General features: G+C 45.2%; 1 protein-coding gene across 5 annotated transcripts in view; it reads left to right on the top strand.

Annotated features, from left to right (window-relative positions):
• Positions 1 to 11,584, top strand: part of LDB3 (LIM domain binding 3) — a 59,538-nt gene that overhangs the window by 44,169 nt on the left and 3,785 nt on the right. For all 5 annotated transcript variants that reach the window (XM_046027891.1, XM_046027897.1, XM_046027893.1 and 2 more), the window contains 3 exons: positions 958 to 1,138; positions 1,733 to 1,853; positions 6,824 to 6,939. In XM_046027891.1, the coding sequence (XP_045883847.1) occupies positions 958 to 1,138; positions 1,733 to 1,853; positions 6,824 to 6,939 (418 nt within the window). The remainder of the gene's footprint in view (positions 1 to 957; positions 1,139 to 1,732; positions 1,854 to 6,823; positions 6,940 to 11,584) is intronic.

Raw genomic sequence — 11,584 nt, forward strand, 5'->3', positions numbered from 1 at the left:
GACCCTCCTTGAGCTTTGGCTTCCATACCTGTGAGACAGCCACTTCCCTCAGGAGTCAGGAGAATTCCATGAGGTAAGTGGGTGAAGCTCCCAGCATGGTGCCTGGTGCCAGGACCTCCCCCTTGGGCTAAGGCCGGGTTCTGGGAATCACAGGTCTTGTTGTTGGGTTTATTGGGCGTGTTGCAAGCTGGCTGACAGGGCTAGTTTTGACCCAGCTTTCGTTTGGGGTTCCTTCTGGGTCTTTCCCAGACAGGCCAGTGCTGCTCAGGGCTTTGGTGGGCATCTGCCACCCTAAAAGGAAAACAAGTCATTTCACAGACATAGGTGACACTCATTTGGACATAGTATGTTTACAGGATATGTGTGTTGGGGAGGAGGGCGTATACATGCAATAAATATACTTTTACTTAAAAACAAAGTAACACATGCTCATTAGAGAATAATTAGAGAGTTCAGAAAAGTTAAAATTAAGATGTTCAACATTTCCTCATAGTCCCACTGCTCTGACTGCCAACCTGGATCTGCGCTACCCTAGCTGTCCTAGTACTATGGCCTTGAACCACTTACTTCACCTCTCTGTGCCTCAGTTTCCTAATCTGAAAGTGAGCACCAAGCACTAAACAAGTTAATACATGCGCATTTCTTCTTAAATAGTGCCAGGCACAGAGTAAACACTCAGTAAACGTCAGCCATTGGCATGGTAGTCTTGGCTCTTCTTGTTAGAACTGACCGGATAGGCTATATCATACACTTTCCTCATCCCCTGCTGGTAGATATTTGAGTTGCTTCCCTGTTTCTCTTTAGTGTTATTGATGCAACAATGAATATCTTTTTGTGTAGAGTTTAGCTGAATTTCACATTAGTTCATTAGAAGGGTTACAAAAGTGTTGGAGGTCCTGAAACATCGGGCCTTGTGCTTTTGGGCCCGCCTTAAGATGCCGTTCTCTGCTTCCCCAGGGGCCCCTTTCTGGTAGCCATGGGCCGTTCCTGGCACCCAGAAGAGTTCAACTGTGCCTACTGCAAGACCTCCCTGGCAGACATGTGCTTCGTAGAGGAACAGAATAATGTGTACTGCGAGCGCTGTTACGAGCAGTTCTTTGCCCCAATCTGTGCCAAGTGCAACACCAAAATCATGGGGGTAAGTCCTCTGACTCTTGTCTCTTCCCCCAACCAATCTCTCTCCCTCTCCAAGATTGTGGGCTCCCATTAAGAAGCCAAGAAGTGGCTGCTAACAGAGAGAGAACAACTATCTATCCTACAAGAGACTTGGTTTGCCACCAGTGAACCAGGGAGCAAATGAACTTGGAGGGAGAGATGATGACTCACCTGGGCCACACAGCTTGAAGTGTTGGTGGAGCTTCTGCAAAGCAAGTTATCACTTCATAGACTGACCTTGCCATGCACCCACATGTGGCCTTGACCCCTCCATGCTCCTTTGGTAAAGTGACATAATCAGCAGCTTTGATGGGAGGGTTCAGAATCACAGACAATGTAACCACCTCTCTGATGATTTTGACACAGAACATGGCACCCAGCAGGTGCTACCTGAGTGCAAACTCTGCCTCCCTCCCTGGACCTTTCCTCAGTACATCCAAGGCCCACCTCCTGAGCTCTTCTGCCCTGCTCCCTGTTGGGGTGCTCCAGCAGTAGCCAGGGCCCAGTGAGGAAGAGGGGGCCCAACTTCCTCTTTGTCCTGAACCTTTGTGGCCTGAGCGGAGGCTCTTTCCCCCAGGAAGTGATGCATGCACTGAAACAGACATGGCACACCACCTGTTTCGTCTGCGCAGCTTGCAAAAAACCCTTCGGGAACAGCCTCTTCCACATGGAAGACGGGGAGCCCTACTGCGAGAAAGGTAGGACCACTATGCTAAGGGGGGGCCCACGGTCTGGGAGAAAGGGGCAGGTACAGGAAACTCCTGCCTGTGTCCATTCACATGGAACCATCAGGAGTCTCCAAATGACAGAGTCATACTTTGCTGGGTGGGGGCTGGGTCGATAGCCTTTTTAAAAATGTTTTTATACATTCAATCTCTGTTCCCTTCCCTGCACCAAATATGTGGATCACAGGTTAGCATCTTGTAACCACTTGGGAAACCTTTCAGATGAGTTTGATCTGGAGTCTGAAAAGGCTTTGGCTTTGGACTTTGCCTTCAGTTCTATTCCAGGCTCCACCTCGGACTGGCTTTGTAACCCTGAGCTAGTGTTTAAACTTGTTTGAGCTCACTTCCCTCATCTATACAAAGAGGCATATGAACACCGGCCTCACGAGCAGGTGTTTAACCAGAGAAAGTGTGTAAAGAATCAAACATGTGAAAGTCCCTTTCCCTGCTCCTCTGATGTTCCTTCAGAATCCTGTAACCCCCGCCCCATCTGAATTCAGAGTTTCTCTGTTCCTCAAAATGCTACATTTTACCTTGAAACTTGGAGTAAATTATATTTACTCTATTAGAGAATCAGGTGTCCTAGCTAATTAGCACTTCCTCACTCATTTATTCATAGACTGCCTCTCTTTTTCTTTTAATATTGATTTATTTATTTTAGAGAGAGAGAATACATGCACGAGTAGGGGGAGGAGTAGAGGAGAAGGGAGAAGGGTAGAGGAGGAGGGGGAGAGAGAGAGGAACAAGCAGACTCCTTGGGGGATCCAAACATGGGACTCGATCTCATGATTCTGAGAAAATGACCTGAGCCAAAATCAAGAATCAGGGGTGCCTGGGTGGCTCAGATAGTTAAGTGTCTGCTTTTGGCTCAGGGCATGATCCCAGGGTCCTGGGATGGAGCCCAACAACGGCTTCCTGCTCAGCAGGGAGCCTGCTTCTCTACTGCTCCCCCTGCTTGTGCTCTCTCGCTCTCTGCCAAATAAATAAATAAAATCTTAAAAAAAAAAAAATCGAGAGTCAGATGCTCAACTGACTGAGCCACCCAGGGGCTCCCATAGACTGCTTTTTTCAGAAAAGGATTTGAGGCAGGGTCCAGCAAAGTTACCATAGACAGAAGGTTAAGGTCACAGAACTAGCACCAAATAGAAGAAGGAAAAGCAAGCATGCTGATTATGAAGAATAACAGAGCAACAGTGAATGGGCAGCAAGTCTGAGGGCAAAAAGAGAAACACAGTAAGTTAGTGTACTTTAAAATCAGAAAGGAGAAAACATTCCAGTTCCTCCAGGGGGAAAGCAAAGCAAACTAAAACTATTCTCCCCTGACAACAAATTATGAAAGAAAAATCTCTTGAGTTCTTATATATGGGTGAGATCTCTTCCCAGCTCTTATTAATTGAATGACTTAGTTACTTGGTCACTCTGTGCCTCAGTTTCCATATCTGTAAAAGGGAGAAGATACGCATCTCTTTTCCTTTCTTGTGAGTGTATAGTGGTAATTTTTAGATAATTAGCAGATAATTGATAGATGTGTGTTCGTGCCAATACAAATTGCTATTACTGGGGCACCTGGGTGGCTCAGTCAATTAAGCATCTGACTCTTGGTCTCAGCTCAGGTCATGATCTCAGGGTCATGAGATGGAGCCCCGTGTCAGGCTGATCCCCTGGGGATCACCTGGGAAACTTCAAAGATAGAGAAGATCAATTCCCAGATGTTCAGATGCAGAATTTCATCACCCTACCCCCACTCATATGATTCTATATTCAGTTAAGTTTGAGAATCAAGGCATGATCCTAAGACCAGCAATATCAGGATCACAGAAACACAGATCTTTGGGCCCCACCCCAGATGTGCCGAATCAGAAACTCTGAGTAGGTGGGGCCCAGCAGTCTGTGTTTTAGGGAACCCTCAAGATGATTCTAATGTTTGAAGAACCACTGCCCTCTGAAAGCACTAAGCCCTTTTTCAACAGAAAGCAACTGTGATTTGATGGATAGAAACCCTTTTACAATAGCAATAAAATCCATTAAATACAGGGTACAAATTCAACTTGGGGCATAATAGAATTAGTCAAAGAAAATTATAAAGACCTAATTGAAGAAATAAAGTGAGAAATACACGAGGAACTAGATGATATTCGTGGTGGGAAAGGCCCATGCACAAACTTAATTCCAATTATATTCTCATTTTTTTTTTGATAAATGATGAAATATGTGAACTTTTAAAAAAATGTATTAATGTCAAGACCAGTGCTACCAAATTTTAAAACAAGGTGGTAGTTCCCCACATCATACAGAATCAAGTATAAAACAGAAAAACCAATCAGCAGGCAAGACTAGACATTCTAGGGGCACCTGGGTGGCTCAATTGTTAAGCATCTGCCTTCAGCTCAAGTCATGATCCCAGGGTTCTGGGATTGAACCCTGCATCTTGTTCCCTCTCCCACTCCCCCTGCTGTGTTCCCTCTCTCACTGTGTCTCTCTCTGAAAAAAAATAAATAAAGTCTTAAAAAAAAAAAAAAGACTAGACATTCTATTGTAAGAGTTTAATGTTAGGCTGCACAGCAAAAGAAGGAATCATATTTAGTAAGGTTTTCTTAACCATTTCTTTGTTTTTCCATTCATCATTCATCCATCAAATCTGTGCCAATTCCTCTGAAAGACACTGAGCATTAGGAGTGGGTCTCTGCCCTCAAAAACCTCAAGTGGACACATCATCCTGGGATATGCCAACACATAAATGTATAGTTAAGAGATATTGATTAAATGTATGAATGAATGGAATGAGAAGGCAGGGAAGCCCAAGAGAAGCTCTCAGGAAGGCCATCTCATCTCTCTTGGTTAGGGTGGAAGATGAGGACTTCCCAGAAGGAAGTCCTGGCCCACAGGATCACAGGTAGACAAAGTGGGGAGGGTTTTCCAAGCCCAGGACCTGGTTCATACACAGGCATGAGGTAGATGAGAGAGTCCAGGACATGCGGAAACTATAAGGGGTAAGGAGAGAGAAGTCAGAAGTGGGGTTCAGAGCTTGCCCTCCCACGGAGATGGGGTAGCCTATGGCCCTGTTTCTCACATTAGTTCCTACAGAGCATGGAGTGAACCATAAACCTGCTCTAACCTTGTAGTGGAACCAGAATGATGTTTTTAGTTCTGGTGAGAAATTAAGGTTTCTGTCAGAGATGGGCTTCACAGACCATGACACAGAGAACAACATTTGCATGACAAACCATAATTAAACACAAAAGGGGAAACCATACATTGGAAAATATATCCAAGAGATATAACTTATCAAAGCTCAATGGCAAAAAGATAACGAGACCACGTGAAGTCATGGAAAGAGGATGAACTTTGGAGTCCATGAAGCGGACTCCTTCCTGCCAGGTGACAGAAACTCAACAGCCAGTTTCCTCATCTTTAAAGTGGGAATAATATTTCTTTACAAAGCTGCTGTGAAGATTACCCAGAAAACTTAGAAAAGCACTAATATTGGACTGGTGCCGAGTAGGTGCAGGACTCACGTTTCCTTCTCTCCTTCCATCATTTATAAAGACATGCAAGTAAGAGCCAAGATTTTTGAGTTTTTGTGCCAAGTACATTCACATACGTTATCTTACTGAATCGGTACAACAACCCCACCACTTATGTCCTGTAGTTACTTCCTTTTTATAGAGGAGAAAGTGGAGACACTGAGAAGTTAGGTGACTTGCCCCAAGTAGAAACAATTTCCACACAGAGCTTGACCTTGAGCTCAGTGCTTTTGTTCTTCAAAACCCAAGTACATAACCCCCATGGCACGCTGCCTCTCAGCATGTGGTCTAGACAGTGAGCAGGCATGCTGACCACAAGCAGAAACATGGAAGTTGCAAGGAGAAGCCAACTGTGGCAGAGCTGCGGAGAGAAAAGTACACTTGTAGGGGAATGAAGGCTTCGTAAGAGACATCAAACATCTCTCAAAGAATCTGGAAGAGTTCTCCACTGAGGATAGTAGATCTGCTTGCCCCCAGGGCCCAGATGAGACAGTTGGAGCTGGGACCCAGCCCGCTCAGCTGTGTGTCTCAGTCGTATGACTCTGGCGAGCCTCGGTTTCCTTATCCACAAGATAAAACACACAAAAAACAGAAAAATAATTATAGTTCAATCTTGGAGGGATTTTTTGAAGATTGAATTCATTCATTGATTTTTTGATTCACTGGTTCATCCATTCCCTTATTCATCCCACATGTATGTGTTGGGTACTAACTCGTGTGCCAGGCACTGTTTTGAGGGTGGCAAGAAAACTAGTACATACTAATCCACAGATCATGACATTGAGATTCTAGTAAAGAATACCATCTATGCGAGAATGCTTGGTGAACTGTAAAGCATTATACAAGCAATACAAGGTATTATTATCTCTTTGGTCCAGCAGGGAGGGGGACGCTTCTTAACATAGTAGCTCAAATATTGTTTCCAGTAGTAAAAATTTATTATCAATACAAATGCCCAACGAGAGAAGAATTGCCAAGCAAAGAACATGCTATATAACTCCTAAAAATCTTAAGGGCTCTCCTTTCAAGCTATCAGGAAATATGATTTTTTTTCTTCTTTTTGGGATTAGTCTGTTTGGGCTGTAAAGGTAGAGGAGAAAATCACCCTGTAGAAAGTTAATGACAGATGTGGAGAGTGTTTGCAAATCAAACCAGCACAGAGTGGTAACTAAGCCTGAATCCATACACTACCTGTGCAAATTATTGAAAAGAAAAAAAAAAAACCCACAATCATATAGCTGAGCATTTTGTCTGCAAGACCACAAGTAAACCAGTTAGATGATACCCATTGCCCCCGCTCAGTGATTTGTGGTGTGATGTCATTGTTATGGCATCAGGTTGGTTTGTCCAGGATGCTTCTCCCAGTCTGCCTGGATACCTGGTCCTCACTCTATGAATGAAATGGTCCTTTCATTTCAGACTACGTCAATCTGTTCAGCACCAAGTGTCATGGCTGCGATTTCCCCGTGGAGGCTGGTGACAAGTTTATTGAAGCCCTGGGACACACCTGGCATGATACCTGCTTCATCTGCGCAGTATGTGATTAGCTGGGGTTGGGGGTTCTGACTTTCTGCGAAGGGGTGAGAGGGACCCAGGTGATCAACTGTCTGCATCCCTTTCAACTCTGGTGCTCTGATATTCTGATCATTTTTAAAAGCTGGCAAGTACCATGGTGTCTGGATATGTCACAGTCAAGCCAAGTTTATTAGTAATAATTACTTCTAAACCAGTGTGGCTTTTGTTACTCTCCATTTCACTAAGGAAAAGAGTACTCTCCCAGGATTTGTCATACCAGCAGCTTGCCTCGCTAGCAATGCTGTCCATCATTGGGAGCAGTGAAAAATAAAGCAGGGGGGTTTCCTCTGATTATAAGTTGCTTTAGATGTGATGAAGTGTTTCAAGGGTTTTACCCAAAATTTGCACCAAGAAACACTAGGTTGGAGCTTTTTGACTCATTCTATGAAAGGCTGAGATAGGGCTTCTTTTGATAGACTCTTTAGGAATCACGGATATCATTTTATTTTCTAAATGGTCTTGTTCTTGATACATAGTTGCCAGATTAAACCCTACATAACTGTTAACACGTGCCATCTATTTCTTCCAAACAGCCAAGTCATTTTTCCCTTGAGATTGGCATTTTCCTTATGAGGGCTTTGGGTTGGGGAGGGGACAGAACAATGAGTTCACTGACATTAAGACTCTGCCTTACATCTAGGAAATATTCATCCCTGAGAAAGGCCTGTGATGTGAGTCTGCAATTGACTGAACTTTATTTGGGAAAATTAATGTGCTGCTACCACTTTTGTTTTGTTTTGTTTTGTGTTTTGTTTTACAAGTGCTGCTCAAGGTAAAGTGTGGCCATGTGTCAAATATCCATGCAGTTTCCACTTGAACCATTTTGATAGGCTTGTAATAGAGGAAACCCTCATCATAAAGTTTACAGCAACACACATCAGTGTCTACACCACTCCCACACTCCACGGTGCGTGGGGTGCACTGTGTTGACTCTGAGTGTGAGTTTGCCAGGTCTGCTGTAACAATGGACCAAAACCCGGTGGCTTCAACAACTGAAATGGACTGTCTCATAACTCTGGAGGCTAGAAGTCCACAGCGGAGCCGTGCATTCTCCCTGAGCTTTGGGCGGTTGCCAGCAATCCTTGGTGTTTCTTGAATCGTAGTGGCAGATGGTCCCCTGCCCAGGCTTGGTGGTCCCCTGGCAGCCTGCCCTATGTGTGTCTGTGTTTCTGCATGGCACCCTCTTCTGTGTATGTCTGTCTCTATGTGCTTCTCCTTTTCTTTCTTTTTTTTTTTTTTAAGGCTTTTCTTTATTTATTGGAGAGAGTGAGATGGATAGTGAGAAGGGGCAGGAGCAGGGAAGAGGGGGAGAAATAGGCTACCCGCTGAGTGGGGAGGCCCGTTGCGGGACTCAATCCCAGGACTCCGGGATCATGACCTGAGCTGAAGGCATTCACTTAACTAACTGAGGCACCCAGGCACCTAGCTTCTCCTTTTCTTTCTTTTTTTTTTTTTTTAAAGATTTTATTTATTTATTTGGCAGAGAGAGATCACAAGTAGGCAGAGAAACAGGCGGAGAGAGATGGAGAAGCAAGTTCTCTGCAGAGCAGAGAGCCCGATGCGGGACTCGATCCCAGGACCCTGAGATCATGACCTGAGCTGAAGGCAGAGGCCTTAACCCACTGAGCCACCCAGGCGCCCCCCAGCTTCTCCTTTTCTTATAAGAACATTGGTCTTATTGGATTAATGACCTCATCTTAACTTACACCTTAATTATATCTGCAAATATCCTGCTTCCAAAGAAGGTCATTGGTGTGTCCCTGTGCCAAGTAGATTGAAGGTACAGGGAGTATTGTCCAGCATATGAATTTGGGGAGGAAACAACACAATTCAATCTAAACACTCCAATTTTCTAGCTTTTGGAATAGATTTTCTAATTACCTTCCAGGGTTCTTTAAGTACATCAGGTCCTTCCCTCTGAAAAGGGACAGCGATGTGAATATACTGGCCTTCTGGTTGTCTCCCACAGAGCCATGGCTCAGCAAGGCACATAGGGCCCTCTGACCCCTGCATTCAAGCTGTGGCTTGTCTGATCCTAAGACACTGCCTGCAAGTCTGGTTGCCCGACTTCTAGAAGGATCCAAGAGACTTGGAGAAGGTCCAGGGCAGACTGCGGCACAGAAGGCCTGTTCTCTAAGGGCAGGCTGATGAGAGATGTGTGTCACATAGAGACGGTACCATGGAAAAGGTGAGCATGGGTCTGCTCCCTTGAGCTCACTGAGTTTGGCTGAGAGTCACAGTGACACAAATCCCAGAGAGAGAGAGAGCAGAAGCAGCAATAAAGCGTAGGGTTGTTCAGGCCAAGATTATAAATAAGTTCTGGCAAGGTGTGAGAGACTCGTAGCACTGCAAAAGGGTCTATGCAGAGAAACCAGGCAGGTCCTGTCCTTTGGAGAATCAGCATGGTGAATCATCACGTCTTCCTCCAGAGTGGCCCTGTGTGGCACTCACTGCCCTGTTAAGTACAGTGAAGTGGAACATGGTTTTGGTTTTAATTTTTGGAAAGCAATCTTTTGATTGGAAAACTGATGGTTGGTGGGGGAGGGGAGTCCTTTTCCATCACTTTTTATTTCTTTTTTTTTTTAAGATTATATTTATTTGTCAGAGAAAGAGCACACATAGGAAGAGCAGCAGGTAGAGGAGAAACAGGCTCCTGCTGAGCAAGGAGTCAGATGCAGGACTCGATCCTAGGACCCTGGGACAATTAAGTGACTGAGCCACCCAGGCGTCCCATCATCACTTTATATTTCTAAATCATCTTTGATGCATATATTTTCTTATAATAATAATAATTTTTAAAAAACCTAGTAAGAAAGGAAAATCGGAACTAGCTCTCCCAGCTGATTATCTGTTTTCCCATCAGTTAGATCTCAGGAGAACACATAACTTTAGACGAATTCAGTTTACCAAATATTGCTTGAGTTTGGAGGACATAAGAGTATCCCATGGGGTGCCTGGGTGGCTCAGTGGGTTAAGCCTCTGCCTTCGGCTCGGGTCATGATCTCAGGGTCCTGGGATTGAGCCCCACATCTGGCTCTCTGCTCAGTGGGGACCCTGCTTCCCCCTCTCTCTGCCTGCCTCTCTGCCTACTTGTGATCTCTCTCTATCAGATAAATAAATTAAAAATCTAAAAAAAAAAAGAAGAAAAAAGAGTATCCCAGAACAAATCTCTACCTTCAAGGAGTTTGGAATCTTAAAAGGAAACAAAGTTGAAGTTTATAAGCGATTAAAGAATAGGACAAGATTGTCTCTCTAAAGTCCCAAGCACATAAATTGATGGCTGGGATGGAGCCCCTAGGTGGCTCAGTCAGTTAAGTGTCTGACTCTTGATTTCAGCTCAGGTCATCTCAGGGTCTTGAGATGGAGCCCCACATTGGGGTCTGTGCTGAGCATGGAGTCTGCTGAAGATTATCTTTTCCTCTCCCTCTGCCCCTCGCTACTTGTTCTCTCTTTCTAAAAAAATAAAAATAAATAATAATAATAAAATGATGGCTGAGAAGGGCTGTGTGGGTTGGGGTGAAGGGTTAAGCTCCTATCTGGCTTTGGCACTTGAGTTCCAATGGAAAAGATGTGGGGCCTCTCTTTAGTGGGTAGTGGATAGAGTGGCCCCTCTTTTCCTTTAAGTCTTGTTGGGTCTCCAGCCCTTCCCCACTGGTGTGGGTATCAGGAGCGGAAGGCAGCAGTCCTAGTGGCTCCTTCAACTGGCCGATGTCCTTGTCTCCCAGCACCATCCATGACTCCTTCTCACCCAGGCCCTGATGACACTTAACCACGGAGCCTGGGGCTTGAACCATCCCTGTTGTGCCTGAGTAGTCTGGAGACCTCCACCAGGCAGCCACCATGTATCCCACGTAGAGTCTCCTAGCCCAGGATACTGAGCACAACCTTTCTGTGATGTTTTCTGCCCTCAGCTCCATCTTATCAATTAGCCACCCCTAAGGATCGGGCCCTTGCTCACTTCTGGGACTTTAGTCTCCCAATACACTTTCCAACTTATCCCACAGTTCTCACAAGTAAACAGCACTGTCCCAGACTAGGCAGAGCTCCAGATGTTGACAGGCAGCTCCTTGACAACTCACTCCAGAGCTGCCTTTCTTTCTCCATGAAAACCACCCTCACTGTTGGATCTTGGGCTTATCTCCACGTCTTCACCAGCAGCTTGAGGCCTGGTTATACTCAACATCACTGCCTCCACCTGGGATGTTTCTGGTCACTTTTTTACACCATTGTTTCCCAGGGCCCATTGTCAGCCCTGTGTAATCCTGAGTATTACATTCTCAACTGGCCCACAAGGGACCACTGTGATGCCGCTTTTCTTTTCAACTGTCTTGGAGTGGTTGCATGCTCATTGAGCTAAGCTCATCTCAAGAGGGTGATTTCTCTGTCTTCATGCCTTCTGTATATGGGAACTCTACCTGCTGCCCTTCTCCTCTTCCTTCTTCTCTTTTAGTGGGGGAACAGGCAGAGGGGGAGAGAGAGAAAGAGAGAGAGGGAGGGAGAATCTTAAGGAGGCTCCACACCCAGTGTGGAGTTCAACATGGGGCTTGATCTCACGACCCTGAGATCATGACATGACATGAAATCAAGAGTTGGATGCTTCACCGA

This window comes from Meles meles, chromosome 13 (genome assembly GCF_922984935.1).
Source record: "Meles meles chromosome 13, mMelMel3.1 paternal haplotype, whole genome shotgun sequence".
Taxonomy (NCBI): Eukaryota; Metazoa; Chordata; class Mammalia; order Carnivora; family Mustelidae; genus Meles; species Meles meles.